Source organism: Lissotriton helveticus, chromosome 11, assembly GCF_964261635.1.
Source record: "Lissotriton helveticus chromosome 11, aLisHel1.1, whole genome shotgun sequence".
NCBI classification, from domain to species: domain Eukaryota; kingdom Metazoa; phylum Chordata; class Amphibia; order Caudata; family Salamandridae; genus Lissotriton; species Lissotriton helveticus.
In genome coordinates, this window is record NC_136072.1 from 74,730,508 (window position 1) to 74,753,151 (window position 22,644).

Sequence of the window (22,644 nt, forward strand, 5' to 3'; positions counted from 1 at the left end):
CCATTCTGTAAAAACACCGAGTCGGTAGAATTCCGATTCGGAAAAAAGTAGGAATCTGAAAAATCTCCGATTAGGTATTCTACCGAATCGGAGATTTTTCAGATTCCTACTTTTTTCCGATTCGGCATTCTACCGACTCGGTGACTTTCCGATTCGGTAAAATCACCGATTTTGCCGGATTTCGGCCTCCTACATCCCGTTGTCTCAATTCCGATCGGTAACGGCCGAAAATACCGATTTTCCGCTGTTACCGACCGACCTACATCGGGCCCCTATGACATTTGCATTCCGATCAATCCATGGTAAATGTCCGAGCTACCTGAAACAACGCCTATGTAGCTACAATCAGAATCGACCGCTGAGATCTAACACACAAAATCAACTGTGCACTCCACGGTGTAGGAAAGCCCGGACGGGTGGCAGATCTTTCACAGTCAAGGCATCCAAGCTCTGGAACTCCTTTCCAAATAGCATATACAATATACTGACTCAGAGCCAATATTCAGGAAAGTAGTGAAAACTTGGCTATTTAGCTTAGGTTAATATGCTCAGGATTTTCGTTGTTCAGACCTCCCTGCCTGCCACCTATTGTTATAGCTCCGGAACACCTATGCTTGAGGTAGCTGTTCGCTCTTTACAAATTTCGGTATTATTATTATTATTATCTTTGCCTTTTTATTGTGGTAATGGTATTAATGCCACACGGAGTATCCCTGAAGTTACCACAACATCTAAATGAAGGCCTAAGGAGGGAGGGAAATATCAAGGGAAAGATTTGCTAACATTTTGCATTGTTAATGCGCTACTTTTGTGGCATAGTCATGCTGCAAATGCTAGAAGATATTTACAAAGCCGCACAAGGGACAATTTGCGCTGCTTTGCGTGACTTCATAAAGAAACTAAACACAATGCAGCACCTTGCACTGCATTGCTTACATTTTGTTCTGGAGGCGTCCATGGGTGGAGCATGGGTATTCCAGTGCATCTACCCATGGATTTCACACTAAGAAATCAGGACCTGTTTGAAGTGTCCCCCACGTTTTGCCCCCATTCTGACTTCTAGGCGCTGGTTTTCTGGCCCTGATTGCACCCTGGGCTGTGCTAAACAGAACCAGGGTCTGAGCTCTGATTACAACTACATGGTTAGGTATAATTATAATTGGCAATGACAGACTCCTGTATTCCCTAGTATATAATAAGGCAAGGGGGTTGGTTTCAAACTACCTATATGCCCTTAGTATATAATATGGCAGCAAGGTTTAGAGGCTCAGTAGATTTCATGCACCAGAGGGTGCACTGCTGTGTTGCCTGCTATCTTTTTAAAAGCCAGTCCTGCCTTGCAGGCTGCATTTAAATTGTAAGTATATTCACATTTTACTGTGGAATTAAAGATAATTAGGTGGCCCGTGAGTAGTGTGTCTTGTAACTATAAGTTGGGACAATATAAACAATGTTTTATAAGCCCTGGTGAGGGAAAAACTGCTAAATTTGTTTTTCCACATTGTAGCTAATGAGCTCCTTAGGGTAACATTGGAATATTTTATTTAAGTACAACTATTGACAGCAACAAAATAAAATATCATTCAAGATATCAATATGTTAGTTATGATAAATCCAACAACTTGCCACTGTAGATTTATAATAACTATTACAGAAAAAGTTATTACAATTTCTTTTATGTAACCCAAAATACAGCCTTCCAGCTGCTCTCCCCTGATTGGCTAGCATCTGCCAGGCTGAGCCAAGCTGTCTTAATGAGATGTGAATTAGTCTGCTGGAGAGACAATGTATTTCTTGTAGGAAGAGAACTTCAGCTGCATAAGCTACAGGCTAGAAGGGAGTGGAGTAGCCAAACGGTCTTCAAAAGGAGAATGACACTTTGGAACAGCCCAGGCTCACCCACATATCCTGCAACCCAGCCTATCAGGGCCCCTGTAGTTAGATTAGGGAAGGGGATGGAAGGGGAGTTTTAGGCATTCTTAGGGATGCCAGTGAATTAGTTTAGCCTGATCTAACCTTCAAGGAGCAACTTTATCCATTTTGAATTTTGTAAGAATGGTGCTTGCTGGGGCAAGAATATGCCACATTTTGATGGAAGTGGTCAAGCACATTTGGGAGTACCCTGTATTCCCTTGGTAAGGGCCCCCCCCCCCCTGCGTGATGCCTGGTAACATAACTATGAAGGAGTTGCTTAGCAACTCAGACCTGCTGCCTGAAGCTAAAAGGAGAAGAAGGACTACTGCCCTGTTGAAGATCCGATCTGCACCCCAAAGATCTGTTCTCTGAAGGATAGCAACTGCTGCAGATGCTGGTACTACTTCCTAAAGGACTGTACCTTGCTTTCAGAATGATTAAGGAGGGGACTTCCTGCATGCCACAGGTTAACAGAGCCCACCTGCATCATCTCCACCAAGAAGTGCCCATCCTGGAATGCATCCAGGGTACTTTTAAGGATGTGGCCATGTGCATTGTGGGAATTGTAGTCCCAACATTACAAGGACTCTCTCAGAGATTCTAGACCCCTGGATTGGTGTTGTGGACACTTTGAGCCCTCAAGGAGACCTTCGGGAAGAATATGCAGAGGTTTGGAGAAGTATGAAGCAACTTTTGTAAAAAGCTCCATATTTGGACAAGTGCATTGTGGCAGTTGTCGTCCCAGACTCCAAGAGGCAAACCAGAGTATCTGAACCCTTAGCTGGTGCTGTGGACCATTTTCCTGCATCAAGAAACACTTCTGGAAGTAAGTGTAAATAACTCCTGACTTTGCCCCAGTCCTACACAACCGTTTTTTTAACCCTTTGAGTGCTATTTGCTTCAATCAATCAATCAATCATGCCATTTGTATAGCGCACTACTCACCCGGGAGGGTCTCAAGGCGCTTGGGGGGAGGGGTATGCTACTGCTCGAACAGCCAGGTCTTGAGTTGTTTCCTGAAGGCGAGATGGTCCTGGGTCTCGCCGAAGGTGGATGGGGAGGGAGTTCCAAGTCTTGGCAGCCAGGTAAGAGAAGGATCTTCCTCCGGCGGTGGCTCTTCGGATGCGTGGTACGGCTGCGAGGGCGAGGCTGGTGGACCGTAGCTGGCGGGTGGGCGTGTAGAAGGTCAGGCGGTCGTTGAGGTACTTGGGGCCCAGGTCGTGGAGAGACTTGTGTGCGTGGGTGAGGAGCCGGAACGTGATCCTCTTGTCGACGGGGAGCCAGTGCAGGTTCCTCAGGTGGCTGGAGATGTGGCTGCATCGGGGGACATCCAGGATGAGTCGGGCGGAGGCGTTCTGGATGCGCTGGAGTCTTTTCTGTAGCTTGGCTGTGGTTCCGGCGTAGAGGGAGTTTCCGTAGTCCAGTCGGCTGGTGACGAGTGCCTGGGTGACAGTCTTCCTGGTCTCGGTCGGGATCCAGCGGAAGATCTTGCGAAGCATACGCAGGGTGTTGAAGCACGATGTGGAGACGGCATTGACTTGTCTGGTCATCGAGAGGGAGGGGTCCAGGATGAAGCCCAGGTTGCGTGCGTGGTCGGTTGGCTTGGGTGCGGTGCCCAGGGCTGGGGGCCACCAGGAGTTGTCCCAGGCGGAGGGCGAAGATCCCAGGATGAGGACTTCCGTCTTGTCCGAGTTCAGTTTCAGGCGGCTGTCCTTCATCCACTCGGCGACGTCTTTCATCCCTTCGTGTAGGCAGGTTCTGGCGGTGTCGGGGTCTCTGGTGAGGGAGAGGATCAGCTGGGTGTCGTCGGCGTAAGAGATGATGTTGAGGTTGTGCTGGCGTGCGATGGCTGCGAGAGGTTTCATGTAGATGTTGAAGAGGGTGGGGCTGAGTGAAGATCCTTGCTGGACGCCGCAGATGACTTCGGTGGCCTCGGAGCGAAACGGGGGGAGGCGGACTCTTTGTGCTCTTCCGGCGAGGAACGAGATGATCCACTCCAGTGCCTTCTCTTGGATACCGATGTTGCTGAGGCGCTGGACTAGGGTGCGGTGGCAGACCGTGTCGAACGCAGCGGAGAGGTCCAGGAGGATGAGGGCCACTGTTTCCCCCTTGTCGAGCAGGGTCCGGATGTCGTCGGTGGCTGCGATGAGGGCGGTCTCGGTGCTGTGGTTGGCTCTGAAGCCGGACTGCGAGGGGTCGAGGGATCCGTTCGTCTCGAGGAAGGCAGTCAGCTGTCTGTTGACGATCTTCTCGATGACTTTAGCAGGAAAAGGGAGGAGCGAGATGGGGCGGAAGTTTTTGAGATCGGTGGGGTCCGCTGTAGGTTTCTTCAGGAGGGCGCTGATCTCGGCGTGCTTCCAGCTCTCCGGGAAGGTGGCGGTGTTGAAGGAGGCGTTGATGATGTTCCGGAGTTGGGGTGCGATGGTGGAGTCGGCCTTGTTGAAGACGTAGTGTGGGCAGGGGTCGGTCGGTGATCCGGAGTGGATGGTGTTCATCGTGCGGGCTGTGTCTTCGGTGGTCACTGTGGTCCAGGTGCGAAGGGTGGCGGTGGGGGGCGTTGGTTCGACGGTTGGGTGCGTGGGTGGGGCGCCGAAGCTGTTGTGGATGTCAGCGATCTTGCGGTGGAAGAACGAGGCGAGGGAGTCGCAGAGGTCTTGTGACGGAGTGATGTCGTTGGTGCCGGTGCTGGGGTTGGAGAACTCCTTGACGATAGTGAAGAGCTCTTTGCTGTCGTGGGCGTTGTTGTCCAGTCGTTCCTTCAGGGATTTCTTCTTGGTGGTGCGGATGAGCTGGTGGTGCTTGCGGGTAGCGTGTTTGAGGGCGGTCATGTTGTCGGTGGTCCGGTCGAGGAGCCAGGCTTTCTCGAGGGTGCGGCAGGTCTTCTTGGAGTCCTTGAGGCCGTTGGTGAACCAGGATGCCTTCTTGCTTCTGGGTCTGCTGGGAGGGTTCTTTAGTGGCGCAAGGTCGTCGGCGCAGGCGGTCAGCCACTGTGTGAAGTTGCGGGCTGCTTCGTTGGGGTCCGTTGTGTTGGCGGGTGGGCTCTGGCTGAGGGAGGTGGTGAGCTGGGCTGCAGTGATCTTGCTCCAATTCCTGTGAGGTACCTGTTGCGGCTTCTAAGAATTAGTTTTACATTTAATCTTTAAAAATGTATATATATCTCGGTCCCTACATAGGATTTGTTTAGTTTTGGTGTCTATTTGTTCATAAACATATAATCTTATAAATTAGTGTTGAATGTGTAATGTGTGTTGCGTCTTACCTATTTACTGCATTGGTGTTTTTAAATGCTTTATTCACCTGTCTCCTAAGTTAAGCCTGCCTGCTTGCTGCCAGCTACTAAGGGTTTAGTAAGGGAAAAATGTATTGAGACCTTGACTGACCCTTTTATTGTGTTTGTGGCCTTATTACAAGTGGTAAATCACTACTAGTAATCCAACACTTGATGTTCAGCGTTGTGTACTTGTGTTTACATTACACCATAAAGTAAATTAATATATTTAAAAGTCCTCAAAATTGACTTGAAACAAAACTTTTAATTTTTGTAATTTGGACTAAACTGATTTTTGATCCATTGTTAAGATTTTTCTAAATGTGTTCTACTTCTGATTGGTGACGTTCTCCAGTATTGGGGTGTCTTTCATAGATTCACATGCTTGAATATTCCCCGTCGTCGAAGTGGGAGTCCCACGGTAAATATCATTGCAATAAGATGCTAATAACATAAGTTTGTAAAAACATAACACATAAAAATGCACAGTAGAAATGCATAGAAATACCAAGACATAATTCCTACATAGGAATACATGGTATAGAGAAAAACACACTTGCAACATGTCATTATGTTAGTCCAAACTGCAGCCAATTAGGCCCAAGCACCCCTCCAGAACCTTCTCCTCTCAGTCCCTCAGATTTTCTACCGCACGTTGTGTGAAGGGAGTCTCCCTGAGCTATGCTCAGTTTTTTTCAACTTTCTTCTAGATTTCCAGTGTTTACCATGTCTTCTAGTAAGAAGTCTTTATTTAGACTTGTGGAGAAGTGTGGCTCAGGGGTTAGAGGCAGCAGACCCGGAAGCTGAGATCGGTCCTGTACCAGGGTTCAATTCCCCGCCTCGGCGGGTCTTGGGCTAAAAATTCCACGGACTCGATAATTCTCGCCCCGGTGCCTCCTCGACTCTCGGGTTCACACTCTGCGACTCTGGGCAATAGCTTGCTTATTCTCCACAACGGCCCCTCGTGGCGGGATGCCTGGCTTTCACCTTGTGGATACCCTGATATCTCACAGGAGAATACCAGGACGGGTTCCCTAAGCAAGCGCCGGGAAACCCACTGCGGGTAGCTGTGCGCTATATAAGCTCAACTACATTTACATTTACACATTTACTCTGAAGATCCCCACAGCAAGTGTACATATTGTCTTTACCCGGACCATGAGGTGAGCAAATGTAAGTTTTGCAGGACCTTTTCTACTAAGACCCTTAAAGACAGGGAAGGTCGTCTCCTCCTCTGGTTGCAGAGACTTAAAGACAAGGATAACCCACTTTCTGAGGCAGACAGCCTGTTGTCTAGTATTTGAAAAGCAGCCAGTAAGCGTAGCAGTGTGCAGGAATTGCCTTCTCCATTTCTAAATAAGAAGAAACTCTCCCTTTCTGTGGCTCCTGCGGTGCCTTCACCTACTCCTGCTACGCCCACGCCCACGAGAAATGACTCTCAGGCGTCTTCAGCTTCTTCCAGTCATGTTTCCACCAAAAAACATGTTAAATCATCGACTGGAGCGTCGAGGATCGTCCCGAAGACGAGATCTGCCGCCTCCGGCGACTGTGATGACATCTGCTGCTGGCTCGTTGACGACGGTTACGTCGACGTCATCTATGTCGACAAAGGTATCTATGAGCTCTAGACCTGTGTCGTCGACGATACCTATCCTCTCGTCGACGAAAAAGAAAGCTCTCATCATCGACGGAACCTTCATCGACGAGAGCTGTTAAATCTTCGTCGTCGGTCCCGTCGACGAGTGCTTCGTCGACGGCAGCATCTTCATCATCGGCGACGACTTCGTCGACGGCAACTTCATCGTTGACGACGAGGGCCTCGTCGACGTCAGGCCTGTCGACGACAGCGCCTGTCGACGGTGGCACCGTCGACGGCGGGATCATCATCTACATCTCCATCAACGCCTATGCCATCGTCATCCGCTGAGTCGACGACGACTTCGTCGACGGTGACTACCTCTTCTTTTGCATCGTTGCCACTGGTGCCACTTCCACCGTCGGGATCTGGTCTTTCCACCGTCAGCCCACTGCACCAACGTTGCCAGATTCGGGTAGACCAGTTGTCTATTCCAGATGACAAGCAGCCACCTTCGCCATTGTTTGCCACTGGCTCTGAAGAGGACTCTGGTTCGGAAGAGGATGACGGTGGCCCTTTTCGGGCGGCACGCAGTCCCTCGGAATTAGTGATTAAGTGCCAAGACTATGGTGAGGAACCTGAAGAAAATTATTTTCAAGACGAAGAACAATCGGTGCAGGTTTCAACGGCGACACTGCCTCTGCCTCTCCTCTCCAACCTACAACATATGTTGGAGGATTATAACAGGCGATTTCCCCCATCACATCAGGCTTTGCAGGTACAGGCAGCACCTTTGCCTACAGTACCTTCAGCTGTGGATCCACTACCACCACCCTCAGCACCATCCCCGCAAGTCCAGACGTCAGTCCAGATACACACTACAGTGTATGCCGATGACGATGATGACGTTCGCCCTGATCGTGAAGAGGGCAAAGTACAGGATGATGACAACGATGACGACACCATGGCCGATTGGGACGACTACCATATTCAGACGCCGTCCCCTCCTCCAGTGACACCTGGGGATTCCCCGCCAGTGGACATTGCCAGCTTCCATCAGTTAATGGACAGGGCGGCCCAACGCTTTAAACTGTCAAGAAATGAAATGAGATGAAAAGGGGTTTTGTAAAGCGCAACTGCTGCCCCAAGGCGTCCAGGCGCTGTGAAGAGAGGATAGTGCCCTATGAGGTCATTGCTTTGAGAACATTTAAGTGGAGAAAAGAAAAGTTTTTAGCTGTTTACGGAAGGATGATAAGTTGGGATTGGATCTTAGGTGTATAGGGAGTAAGTTCCATAACTTGGCCGCGTTGAACATGAAGGATCTACCTCCTGCTCTGGACCTTTTGATCCTGGGGACTGTCGCCAGGAAGGCTTGAGCGGAACGGAGCTGTCTGTTGGGGCCATAGGGAGAGAGAAGGGCGTGGTTGATCTTGGGTCCAGTTCTCCAAAAGGCTTGATGAGACAGGCACATGGCCTTAAATTTTATTCTCTCCCTAATTGGGAGCCAGTGAAGAGTTCGCAGTCCTGGTTCTATTGAGGTTCTGCGTGGGATCTGAAGTAACGTGCGTGCGGCGCAATTCTGAACTCGCTGGAGTTTTTGCAGCACGTATTCAGGTGCCCCTACATATACTGCATTGCTGAAATCAAGTCGCGATTGTATTAGCCACTGAATCACAATTTGTTTTGCTTCAAAGGGAAGCACTGGGAGAATTTTTTTGAGCATCCTGAGTAGGCCGAAACAGGTTGCGGATGTTTTTGTTGCTTGGGTATTTAATGTTAAAGATTTATCCAACCAGACCCCTAGACTTTTGACATTGTCTTTCGGGGTTGGTGGAGCTCCCAAGCTAATGGGCCAAAGGTGGTCGAAAGCTGGTAGCGTTGGGGGACCGAGTAACATGAGCTCGGTTTTGTCCCCGTTAAGTTTTAGGGAGGAGGCAGTCATCCATGCCCTAACCTCCTCCATGCATGCCGCCAGGTTGGGCTGAGTGGGCACGCCGTTCTTCTGTGCAAGGGATACCACTAACTGAGTATCGTCCGCTTATGAAATGATCTTAATATCATATGGGCGGACGATCTCAGCCAGCGGCATCATATACACATTGAACAGCGTGGGGCTTAATGATGAGCCCTGTGGTACCCCGCAGTTCAAAGGTCTACTAGTGGGGGTGGAGTCTCCCTCGAAGACTTGGAAGGTCCTTACGCTCAAAAAGGATCTCAGCCAGGTCAGGGCGTCCCCTGACACTCCCAGGTTGGAGAGTCGGCATAGTAGAGTTTTATGGCAAACCGTGTCAAGGGCGGCACTCAGGTCGAGGAGGATCACTGCCACTGATCCTCCTTGGTCCAGTATCCGCCTGGCTTCTTCCATTACTGCTAGAATGGCCGTTTCCGTTCCATGTTTGGGACGGAACCCTGTCTGTGATGTATCGAGTAGATGGTTAGACTCGAGAAATCTGGACAGGTGATGGTTGATATGCTTCTCCGGTATCTTACTCGCCCAAGGTAACAGGGAGATGGGGCGGTAGTTGTTAGAGTCATTGGGGTCCAGATTAGGTTTTTTTAGGAGGGCTCTTACCATAGCTTTCTTCCAGCTAGAAGGGACCGTACTCTTTATTATGGAGTTATTAAGCAACTCTAGGAGAGTGGGGAGAATAACGTGGCTAGCTTCAGTCATGGTACGTGGGGGGTCTGGGTCGCAGGGGGACCCCGATTTTACTTGGAGTGATAGGTTTTCCAGGGTGTCTAGGTCTAGCAGGGGGTAATTGTTCAGAGTTTCTCGAGGAGAGGTCTCTGTTTCTCTAGATGACTGGGCAGCATTTGGTGGGTCTGTGGTTAAGTTTACAAATGTTACATAAATTTTGTTTATTTTCTGAAAAAAGAATTCGGCTAAGTCGTCAAAACGTGCGGTGGGATTGTCATCAAGGGCTACGGAGGGGGGGAGCTTGGTTAGGTGCTTGACTATTTGGTAAATCTCCTTTGGTTTTGACCTGGCTTTGATTATTTGTTCGTTGTAGTATTTTGATTGTGATTTTTTTATTTCTAGTTTGTAAGCTTTGATGGCTTCCCTGTAGACAGTTTTGTCTATGGTGGCATATTCCAGCCGCCACCTTCTTTCGCGCCTTTTGCAGTGGCGCTTCTTTGCTCTGAGCTCCTCTGAGTACCAGGGGGCGGTTGTGCGTGTTCTCTTTAAGTTGACTTCCCGGATAGGTAGTATGGAGTCCAGAGAGTTTGGAATCCAGTTGTCAAAGCTCCGATTATCTGAGGAGATATTTTGTGTCAGATAGGGTCTAGATTCTGCCAAGGAGCAGGACCATTTTTCAAATGGGATTTTTGACCAATTCCTCATTTTTCGTGGGGTAGGAGTGCATCGACCAGTCTTGTGGGTGGTCCAAGTGAGGGGGATTAAAAAATGGTCGGTCCAGGGTAATCGAATTGCAGGGGTGACTTTAAGCTCTGTAGAATTGCTGAACCCTGGTCGAGCAAGTGCCCCTTGATGTGAGTAGGGGCTAAGACTAGTTGCTCAAGCTGAACTGCGGCCAAGCTCGCGGTTAGCTCGTTTACTATATTGTTTGAGCTGTCGTCGAAATGGATGTTGAAATCACCCAACAGTGTAAAGTTGGAGTGGGAAGTGACATGATCTGCTACTATTGAAGGTAATAAGGTGTGGAATTGGTTCAGAGGACCAGGAGGATGATATAGAAGAATTCCGGAGAAACTCTCATTGGGGGTGGGTTTTAGGGAGAAGCACAGGCTTTCACAGTCTGGTACTATGGTTGAGGTACAGTGACATTGGAATTGATCATTAAAGATAATTGCCAGTCCCCCGCCTTTTCCCTGTGCCCGGTCTCTGCGTATAATCTGATATCCCGGGGGGAGCGCTTTTATCAAGTCAGGGTCGGAGTCGGGAGTTAGCCATGTTTCTGTTAAGAAGAGTGCGTCTGGCGCGAATTCCTCCAATAGCAGCGAGATTTCCGTGCTGTGCTTGGGCAGAGATCTGCAGTTCAGGAGAAACATTGTAAGGTCCTGGCAAACAGTTATTTCCTCGGTATTAATAAGCCTGGACTTGCAGTGTGGGCAGAGGGTTGGCAGGTCAAGAGGGTGGTGTGATTGGCACAGCCATTTCCCATCGGGGGCCTTAGTTTGTAGAGGGAGCACGAGTTGTATACCTTCCTTGATAGTTTAGGTCGAGGGCCAGAGTCTGTGGCCCCTTGCCCCGGTCGGTCGCGGACGGGTGCAGACGGGCTTGCCTTTGGCGCGCCTTAGGCGCGCAAGCGGCGCGCCCGCTGCGCGCGTCCGCTGCGCGGCCGGGGTTGGCACAATATTTAAGGGAAGGTGGAAGGGGCGTGGCCAAGCGGCGGTGGCCGTGTCCTGGGGAGAGGGCTTCCTTGTTATGGCGGCGATCTCGCAGCAGCCTTCAATCGGCAGGGCGAGTTTTGGGGTAAGTAAGTTTCCAGCAAGGAGGCTTTTACAGTACAGTTAAAATAGAACACATAGAAAAATACACAAGAGAATTGTTTAAAATGCGCAGGCTGTACTCTCGGCTTCCGCCTCAAGAGACACTTTCAATCTAATACGCGCTGTGTGGCTGGCGCGATTTAAATAGTAGAGAGGGGCGTGGCCAAGCGGCGGTGGGCGTGTCCTGGGGAGAGGGCTTCCTTGTTATGGCGGCGATCTCGCAGCAGCCTTCAATCGGCTGCGCGAGTTTTGGGGTAAGTAAGTTTCCAGCAAGGAGGCTTTTACAGTGCAGTTAAAATAGAACACATAGAAAAATACACAAGAGAATTGTTTAAAATGCGCAGGCTGTACTCTCGGCTTCCGCCTCAAGAGACACTTTCAATCGAATACGCGCTGTGTGGCTGGCGCGATTTAAATAGTAGAGAGGGGCGTGGCCAAGCGGCGGTGGGCGTGTCCTGGGGAGAGGGCTTCCTTGTTATGGCGGCGATCTCGCAGCAGCCTTCAATCGGCAGCGCGAGTTTTGGGTAAGTAAGTTTCCAGCAAGGAGGCTTTTACAGTGCAGTTAAAATAGAACACATAGAAAAATACACAAGAGAATTGTTTAAAATGCGTAGGCTGTACTCTCGGCTTTCGCCTCAAGAGACACTTTCAATCTCCAAAGAGTCCAAAGAGAAGAGGACTGTTTTCTTTATGATCTTAAAAATCAACCATTTAAACAGGTCCATACAGTCCCCATTATCGATTTCATATGGAACGAAGGTTTGAAACTTATGCAGACACCAAATACCATCCCTGCTCAAATGCCTCGCCTAGAAAAGAAATAGAAGGCACCCATTGGTTTCCCCGCTTGCCTGATTTCGCAGCCGAAGCCAGATTCGGTGGTCACTCAAGCTGCTCAGCGTCGCTCAAGGAACCCAGCATCACCTGTTACAGCTCCTCCAGATTGGGAGGGTCGTCGCCTGGATGCCATTGGGCGGAAATTTTCATCAATGGCCTCTACTACGGTGAGAGCAGCGAATACTTTAGCTATTCTAGGGCGATACGACCGTCAGATGTGGTCTGACATGGCTTCCCTTGTAGCCCTCATCCCGGAGCCCTCAAGGGCTGAAGCCTTGAAAATTCTGCAAGACGGAGAGAGAGCAGCTGAGGAGATCATAGACTGCTCAGTAGACATCGCATCGACTGGTTTCCATCAGCTGGCAGGGGCAGCCGTGTTGCGGCGACAGGGATGGCTCAGTTCCACCTCTTTTCGTCAAGAGGTACAGGCAAAGATCCTTGATATGCCGTATGATGGAGAGTCACTCTTTGGAGCACATGTTGATGAGGCTCTTCAAGCCATCAAGAAGGACACCGACACTGCTCGCTCCTTAGGGACCTTACAGTTCCGAAAACAACCTTTTCGTGGCGCGGCACCAACTCCAATTTTCGTGGAGGATCTAATCAAACATACCGCTCCTACAACCAGGGTAATCAGCGCTACTCTTCCCAGCAGCAGAAGTCCTCCCGTCAGCAGTCCTCCAAATCCTATTGAGGAAAGTCTGCCTATAGAGGATCTACCTCCAAACGACAATGACTTGCCTTTCCCCCAAAAAATTGGAGGTTTAATCTCCCTGTTCTCTTCTCAGTGGTACTCCATCACCTCAGACCGTTGGGTTCTGGACATTGTAGCGAAGGGCCATGCTCTGGAGTTCATCAAGATTCCTCCTCGCTCTCCTCCATCCGGCCCACCTCCACCCCACCTCAAGGAGTTGTTCCAACAAATTCTTATTATGATTTCAAAGGGCGCCATCGAAGTGGTTCCACAGTCTCAAAGAGGAAGGGGGTTCTATTCCTGTTTTTTCCTTATCCTCAAGAAATCAGGAGACTGGCGTCCGATTCTGGACTTACGAGCGCTGAACAACTATCTCAAATCCCAATCCTTTTGTATGCTCATGCTCATGGAGATTTTGCGTCTTCTCTCCAAAGACGACTACATGACAACCATCGACCTCTAGGACGCTTACTTTCATGTGCCAATTCTTCCACGTCATCGAAAGTACTTGCGCTTCCGGGTGAGACGGAGAGACTTCCAGTTCCGAGTGCTGCATTTCGGCATCCGCTCCGCCCCTCGTGTCTTCACGAACGTGTTACCTCCTGTGATAGCCTACCTGCGGCTCCAGGGCGTCCACATTTTTCGATACCTGGACGATTGCCTTCTAAAATCTCAATCTCGCAGCCAGTTCGTTCGGGACACTCACCGCTGTCAGGAGGTCTTCTGCTCACTCGGCCTCTCCATAAATGCCGAGAAGTCCCAGTTTGTCCCAGCTCTCTGCAGAAACTTTCTAGGCGCTACCCTGGACACATCCGTTGCCAAAGCATTCGTGTCTCACAAGCGTCAACTGAAGATACTCCGCCTCGTGGCTCGTTTTGCGCAAGACAGTCCGTTTCAGTCCGGATCTTAAAGTCCTTTCTGGGGATGGCATCATCATGCATTTCTCTGATCCCGAATTGCAAATTGAAAACTCGCCCTATTCAGGAAGAATTGGACGGGCAATGGCGTCAAGTCACAGGATCCATCAACTACATGATCAGTGTCACAGCTCGCATGAAGACGGCTCTCCAGTGGTGGGCGCAACAGTCCGACATCGCAGAAGGGGTTACCTTCCTCACCACCGCTCTGGAACTCACGGTGACGACGGACGCATCCTTAGAAGGGTGGAGTGCACACCTTCAAGAACTGTCGATCGAAGGCAAATGGACTCTGTCTCAGCGCTCTTGGCACATCAACCAGCTAGAATTGATGGCCATCTTTCTAGCACTCAAGTCATTCCATCCTTTGATCAAGGGAGAGTCAGTACTCATCCAAACGGACAACACAACCAGTATGCACTATGTCAACAAACAGGGCGGAACCAAATCACCTCTCTTGTCTCATCTGGCACAGTCGATCTGGGATTGGGCAATCAGGCACCACGTCACCCTGACTGCCGCTCATCTGCCAGGAGTCTCCAACATCCTAGCGGATTCCCTTAGCAGATCCACGTCTTCGACCCACGAGTGCCAGTTACACCAACCAACACTCGACCTAGTCTTTCGACGGTGGGGTCATCCACCCTTGGATCTCTTTGCCATACCGGAGAACCAGAAATGCCCATCTTACGCAAGTTGGCATCCCCACCCAGGATAGTGCGGGAATGCCCTTTTGATGAACTGGTGCGATCTATTCCCCAACGCTTTTCCCCCGATTCCACTGGTTCCTCGCGTGCTGTGGAAGATGTGGAGACAACCTTGCCACATCCTCCTGATCGCTCCCAGATGGCCTCGACAAGCGTGGTTCTCGGAGCTGCTTCTCCTCTCCCAGTGTGAGTGGAGAAGCGTGGCTCAGTGGTTAGAGGCGGCAGACCCGGAAGCTGAGATCAGCCGTGGACCAGGGTTCGATTCCCCGCCTTGGCGGGTCTCGGGCTCAAAAATTCCACGGACTCGACAATTCTCGCTCCGGTGCCTACTCGACTCACGGGGTCACACTCTGCGACTCTGGGCAATAGCTTGCTTAATCTCCACTACGGCCCCTCACGGCGGGATGCCTGGCTTTCACCGTGTGAATACCCTGCCGGGGTATCTCACAGGGGAATACCAGGACGGGTTCCCTAAGCAAGCGCCTTGAGACCCCTGGGTGATTCGTGCGCTATATAAATCGAAATACATTTACATTTACATTTACATTGTGAGCCCATCCTTCTGCATCCTCGAGCGGATCTCCTCACGATGGACGAGGGTCAGATATGTCATCCGAACCCCTCCTCTCTGAAATTATTGGCCGGGAACCTGAGCACCTTGAATTTGCCCATTTAAATATTTCACCAGCATGCAGGGACATTCTCGCTTAGGCAAGAGCTCTGTCTACAGTCGAAACCAACAAGTTCAAGTGGAAGAGGTTTTGTCATTGGTGCTCTGATGCCAATATTCATCCTCTTCATTCCACTCCGGATCAGCTACTCCCGTTCTTTCTGCAACTGGCTCAATCAGGACTTTCACATTCCACTTTGAGAGTCTTCTTGGCGGCGATTTCGCGCTACCGTCAAGATGGGTGCACTTCGCTCTGCTCCTCCAGAGTAATTCGCCAGTTTTTCAAAGGAATATTCCGCAAGTTCCCGCCCATTCGGCGTCCTCCTCCCACTTGGCATCTTAATGTCGTACTGGCTCAACTAATAAAAGCGCCATTCGAGCTCATTCACAGAGCGGACTTAAAATTTCTCACCTGGAAGGTAGCCCTTCTCCTTGCTCTGACATCCTCTCGAAGAGTAAGCGATATTCACGCTTTCACCATTAAACCTCCATTCCTCCAATTTAAATCGGACTGTGTAGTGCTTCGCACCAACCCAACTTTCCTTCCTAAAGTACCTACTGACTTTCACATTAACAAACCTGTTTTCTTAAAAAAATTCTTTGCCAATCCTCAATCTCCGGCAAAGCAACGCCTACATTCCTTGGACATTAAAAGATGTCTTACATTTTACATCAATAGGACGGCACCCTTTCGCAAGTCTGATCAACTGTTCATTGCCTATGGACGCATGTGCAAAGGACGTCCTGTTACCAAGCCAACTATTGCACGTTGGATTTTTTCAGCAATTGCTTTCTGCCATCAGAAAGCCGGCAAGCCTCTTTAGTCTTCCGTGAGAGCCCATTCCACCAGGGCGATGTCATCTTCTACTGCCCTGTTTGCCGGTGTGCCGCTTCATCAATACTGCAGAGCGGCCACGTGGTCCAGCAGGCATACGTTCACAAGACACTATTGCCTGGATGCCATCAATGATGCAGATATGGCAGTGCTTCGCAAACTTTTTAACTAAGCTGAGCCTCTGTCTTCCCTCCTCCATTATGGTTGTTTTGCTTATGGTTATTACTTACGTGACTTTATTATAGTCTTATTGAGTTTCCTCCATGTTGTTGCATGGTTTCTTCAAGCCTTTTCGGCTACTACTGCTCACTATTCTATTCAAGCATGTGAATCTATGAAAGCACCCCAATAATGGAGAAGAACAATTGTTACTTACCTGTAAACAGGTGGATCTCCAGTATTGGTGTCTTTCATAGATTCACATGCGACCCTCCCACCTCCCCTCAGAGGCTCGCTTCTCCTCATAGACTCTGTTGTCACTCCTGTGCTACGAAAATCTGAGGGACTGAGCTCTGAGGAGAAGGTTCTGGAGGGGTGCTTGCGCCTGATTGGCTGCAGTTTGGACTAGCATAATGACATGGATATGTTGCAAGTGTTTTTTCTCTCTACCATGTATTCCTATGTAGGAATTATGTCTTGGTATTTCTATGCATTTCTACTGTGTATTTTTATATGTTATGTTTTTACATACTTATGTTATTAGCATCTTATTGCTATGATATTTACCATGGGACTCCCATTTCGACAACAGGGAATATTCAAACATGTGAATCTATGATAGACACCAATACTGGAGAACCACCCGTTTACAGGTAAGTAACAATTGTTCTTTTGTGTGACCCAAAACTAGGGATACCATGGAGCTAGAGATGGCTAACCTGACCAATCTCACAGTGCCTGAGCATAGGGCTCAGTGTAGGCCTAGGGGGATACCTGCTGCTAATATTATTAGGAAGGCAGAGTTGATTAGATCCCTTAAGGCCTTTGCACAAACAGCTCCAGAGAATGAAGTGGAAGCTGATCCCTCCAACAACCTCCAAGAGGAAGAGGATGTTGATTGCTCCTTCATTGCTTCCAGTACTAGGTTTCCCAATTTCAGTTAGGGGAGGGAGGAGAGATTTCTCCACACCGGAGCCCCAGGTGTCCCAGAGACTGCTATCTCTAGATGAGTAAATGTTAGACCTAGCTATAGAGCAATGGGAGGACAAGAAAGCAAGAGGAAATGGAGCAGCAATGAAGAGGAAGAAGTTGAGATGTCTAGGTAAGGTGGGTTTGACTCTAGACTCCCAAGGCAATAGTTCCCAAGTGCCAGGAGGGGGATGACATAGACAAATAGCCGCCAACATTTGAAAGGGCCATTAAGATGAGAAGGGTCCACTCTAAATACTGGGGTTCACTCCTGTGGGATGAGATTTCAGTAGCTGGGAGGGATAGACACCTGACCCTACAGGGGAATTAAGCAGAATCCTACACACACATGAGGAAATGTCTAGTTTAGAAATGTGGTCTGTCTTCGGAACAGTACAGGGTAAAGATCAGGGACACCCAGAAGTTAACACACAGTCATGGGTGGACTTTTTGAACATCTCAGTGAATGCCCTAGATGGTTAGATGGAAGGTAACAAAGTGAGTACTTACGAGGGGCTGTATGACTGAATTCTTAAGATGCACATCCTCACTCATTATTGTACAAGAGAAGTTACACCAGTACCTAATTGACTCAAAGCTGTCTAGTCCCAGGGAACTAGGAGAGACAACTGATGAGTGGGCGAGGACCCAGGTTTCAATTAGCACCAAGAGGAAGACTACAAGGGGGGGGGGGGGGTAGGCATACAAAAAGTACTAGGTGGTAGTTTTCTGACTCTGTGCCCTGGTCTCTGCTAACCAGACCCAAGGCCTGTGCTCTGATTAAAAGTACATGGTTAGGTATAATTATAATCAATGACAGACCTCCTGTAAGTCCCTAGTATATAATATTGCAAGGGGGATTCAAACTACATGTACGTTTATAAGATAGGGTAGGGAGGTTTAGAGTCCCAGTAGATTTGCTGCACTAGTGGGTTCACTGTTGTGTTGCCTGCTGTCATTTTAAAAGCCGGTCCTGCCTTTTCAATTGTAATTAAATACAAAATTGACTTTGGAATTAAAGGTACTTCTAAAGTAGTAATCTATTTTTTGCATCTAAGTCACCCCTAAGGTCTCCCCTAGCTGCCTCATGGGTAAGGTGTCTTGTAACTTTAAGCAGGGATGTTTTAAAATATGTTTTATTTGCCCTGTGAGGGAAAAGTTGCCAATTGTGTCTTCTACTTTGCAGATAATGAGATCCATAGGCTAGCACTTGAATATTTTATTTAAATATAAATATTGACAGTGTTGAGAAAAAATATAATTCAAGGTATCAAGATGTTAGTTATAATAAGTCCAACAACTTGCCACTGTTAGATTTATAATAACCATCACAGAAAATAAGTAAATGGACTTTCTTTCCTGTAAGCCAAAATCCAGCCTTCCAGCTGCTCTTTCCTGATTGGCTAGCCTCTACCAGGCTTAAAGTGTAAATTAGCCTGCTATAGAGTCAACTGGTTTCCTGTGGGAAGAGAACTGAATCTGCAGAAGCTACAGGTATGATGGTGGGTGGAGTGGCCAAACAGATCTTCAAAGGGAGAATGACACTTTGGAACAGCACTGGCTCACCTCCACACCCTTCAACCCCAGCCACACTGGATCCCCTGTAATTAGATTTGGGAAGGGGAGTGTCAGGTAATCCTAGCTAGGGCAGTGGGTGTGACTTAGCCTGATCTTACAACCAAGGAGAGACTTTCTTCATTTTGGATTTTGGAAAAATGGTGCTTTCTGGGCAAGAATATGCCACACTTTTAAGGAAGTAGTCATTCACCTGGGTAGCACCCTACATCCTATTGGTAAGGGGTGCCCCCCCCGATTGACGTCCAGGAACACTGCATATATATGGAAAGGTTGCCAAGCAAAACAGATCTGGTGCCTGAAACTACAAGGAGAAGGACTGCCCTTCTGGAAATCTGATCTGCGCCTTAAAGCTTTGCACCCTGAAGGACTGCACCTGCTCCACATTCTGGGACTACAGCCCAAAGGACTGTGCCTTGCTTTAGTAAGGATTAAGGAGTGGACCTCCTGCATGCTACAGGTTAACAGAGCCCTCCTGCATCATCACCACCAAAATGTCCCCATCCTGGAGTTCATCCAATGTACTTTTAAGGATTTGGCCAGGTGCATTGTGAGAATTGTAGTCCTAACATCACAAGTACCATCTCAGAGTTTCTAGACCCCTGGATTGGTGTTGTGGACACGTTGAACCCTCAAGAAGATCTGGAAGTTTAGAGAAGTCCAGAGCGACTTTTGTAAAAAGCTCCATAAGCTGGCCAGGTGCATTATGGGAGTTGTAGCCCCAGACCCCAAGAGGCACACAAGAGCATCTGAACCCTTAGCTGGTGCTGTGGACCACATCCCTGCATCAAGAAACACTTCACTTTGTCTCAGTCCACCACAACCTTTTTTTTAACCTTTGAGTGCTATTTGCTTCTAAGCACTAGTTTTACATATAATCTTTAAAAATGAATTTCTCTGGTTCTCAGCATTGGATCTTTGTTGTTTTGGTGTCTATTTCTTCAAATATAATCTATTTTTATAAATTGGTGTTGTATTTTTTATTGTGTGTTGTGTCTTACTTATTTACTTTATTGGTGTTTTTAAATGCTTTACTCACCTGTCTCATAAGTCAAGCCTGCCGACTCGTTGCCAGCTACCAAGGGTTAAACAAGGGAATAATTTATTGAGACCTTGACTGACCCTTTTATTATGTTTGTGGCCTTATTACTAGTGTCACTACGTATCACTACTAATAATCCACTTTCCAACACGCACATTCCTAGATCTAAAAAAGCTTTGTAATCCTGGGATTGCATGAAATTACTATACTTCCCAAAAGATGGTGTAACGGGAAAAATATTTTTTTCCATGTTATTTTCTCTCTTTATGTGTGCTGTGTTATGAAAGAGCAGAAGTGTGCCACATCTTAGTGGATGAGGCACATTTTCTGCTCGCTTCCTTTCATGCCATGCAGTGCAGCAAGTTTCCTTGCTGCACTGCGTTGCGTGAAAGGTAATTAAATCTGGACCCAACAGAATATACTTCATCACTTTGAACTGGTGGAGAAGAAGAAGCAACATACAGAACACTATTGTAGGTTGTAGGGCATAGATCAGCAGAGGCAGGAGTACAGTTCATCCTGCCAAGTATTTGAATGTTAGTTGAAGTATCCCTGCTCCCGTCCACCTACTGCCTCAGACACACATAATTTCAGTCACACATTCAAACTTGCTGATACACACCCACCACGTACAGACCAAACATGCTTACTACACACACAAACATGTGTGCACCTGTGCATGCTTGCACAGGTATATATACATGCGTGCACACACACGCACACCCACACACACACTCCCCCACCAAAGACCTGATCCTGATTTTCTTCTCTCTCTCGTAGGGGCGGATCCATTGTCCTGACTTCATCTGTAGCCTCCTATACATTTTACCCAGTAAGTATGTTCTGGTATTTAGTGGCTACAGGGAAAGAAGGGCAAGAAAGAAGAAATAATTCACAGTGTAGTTGGATTTTGCTTCATTTTGCCCTTTTCTCATCTAGCTGCAGACAGTATTATAAGCAATACTTTCATGTGCCTATAGGCCCTAATTAAGAGTGAATCAGTATTTTCCGAGATGTGTGCCAACATTTTTGGTTAAATTTAATGAGGCCAAACCTGCCTGACTTTAAAAGGGGAGTTTACAGTATCTACAGTTTCATTCGGCTGTTCGTACAGTAAGCAAAAAAATCAGCATGTTCTTCACAAAAAAATCAGAATATTTGATAAATATGTAGCCTAATAAATTTCAAACACCTTGGTATCATGTTTTTATTGGATACAATAATTATCGCCTCCGACTTGGTCCACTAGTAACCAGACTCATAGAGTGATATTGAATGTCCTCACAGCACATGATTTGGTGGCTTATTTGTTAGTGCTTTCCATCTAGTGTCTTTCCACGTCCGCTGCAGATTTCAGAGAAAAATTTGTTATTTCTGTTATTTTCTAACAATTGAGATTTAGCAATCAATGGGAGTTCGTGTATTGCTCCTTCTCTTTTTTGCACTCCTCACACTCTTTCTTTCATTCCTCCTTCTCTTTTTCCATCCCCAGTCTTCCTCTGCTCCCTACACTACCTCAGTATTCCTCTTTCCCACTTCCTATGAGGCCAGGCACTGCTACGACTCAGTATGTGAGCTTCTCTCTCTTGCCATCTCTCTCGCTCTCTTTTTTTGATCCCCTACTCACTCCCACCACCTGCCACTCTTCACTTGCTGTTATTGGCTTTGCCAGTGCTTGACATTGGTAAAGCGAATAATGGCTGTCAAGTATCGTAGAATGGCATTTCCTATATTTTCTAGACATGCAAAGACTACGTGCTGGCCATTTTTGAAGCACAAAAAAATAATATTCAGCCATCTTGGAATGTTATTTTTGAGATGGCCATTTGCCACTATGTTGCGCCTTCATTTACCATGAAGGACATCTTGAAATTGTTGGCAATTCCAGTCTAAGACAACTGCTGATTCAGGCATGAATTTACAAGCATTTAAAAAGGCAACAGCAGCTACCCTAAGCAAGAGTGAGACCAATGCTTATGTATGTTATTAGTCCTATCTTTTGTGTTCGGTCATGAACAATTCCTACCTTCACCTTGCCACCCTCAAGCATCTTTCTCAGTTTTCTTTCCCGTAAACAGTTGGCTTTGGCATCCTGGGTCTCAGTGTTTCCACACCATGAAAACTAACATCTGTGCAACCCCTTTATGTATGTTTGTATGAGACAGTTCCTTGTTGTATGAGTCTAACTGATAAGCAATAGATTCCTGAAAAGGAGGCCGTCTGCAAGTGGTCTAAACGTTGTGTTCCCCTCATTACAATCTCAGCAATCTGGAGATTAACATTCCCTGCTCGTATTCCCACAATCAGATGCATTGCTGACACCACCTGCCCCATCACAAACATCAGCCTTAGTAGTCCCATCAATCACAAGTATCCCAGAGGTTAGGTCCCCTGGCTACGCAGGTTCCCTCCTATAAGCAAAACCAAAAGTGTATGCAATGTCTCATCAGCTCCTCTATGAACCCTGCATATTGTCAGTCTCGGATAACTAACTTCCCAAAACCATCCTACAGTATGGATGCATCTGCAATGTTACCAGTTTGCTAGAGCAACCTTAAACACTCTTTCACCTTCTGGTGTCTAGGATTCTTAAGATTGTCAGTTTTCGTTTTCCTTCCAGATGTTTTTCAAATTCAAATTTAAACAACCCTTTCTGCCACTCTAAATACTTTATAGATATGCAAGTTCCACCCATTCTATTTACACAAGGACATCATCAAAGATGGATTGCACCTTCCCTCTAGATAGAGAAACAATACAACTTGAACACCTCCTCCTCTTGTGTATGAACTACAAGCTTATTAATGATTGGTATTATGATAGGTCCATCCACTTGCATGATTGCCCCAATAACTGTAGGCTTCTCAGCTCTTGCTCTACAAATTACCCATTAACAAGCAATCTTACAATTTAGAATCCTTGTCTATTATGTTTGAGAAGCAGACTAAGTGCCTGGCAGCCCAATCTATAGGTTTCCATGAGAAGTACTCTAAATATTGTTATGCGGATCTCCTCATTTCATGTCCATT

General features: G+C 47.7%; 1 protein-coding gene across 2 annotated transcripts in view; it reads left to right on the forward strand.

The window, feature by feature from the left end:
- LOC144791617 (dehydrogenase/reductase SDR family member 4-like) overlaps window positions 1-22,644 on the forward strand; it is a 482,332-nt gene that overhangs the window by 268,972 nt on the left and 190,716 nt on the right. For both annotated transcript variants that reach the window (XM_078666341.1, XM_078666342.1), the window contains one exon: window positions 20,396-20,447. In XM_078666341.1, the coding sequence (XP_078522467.1) occupies window positions 20,396-20,447 (52 nt within the window). The remainder of the gene's footprint in view (window positions 1-20,395; window positions 20,448-22,644) is intronic.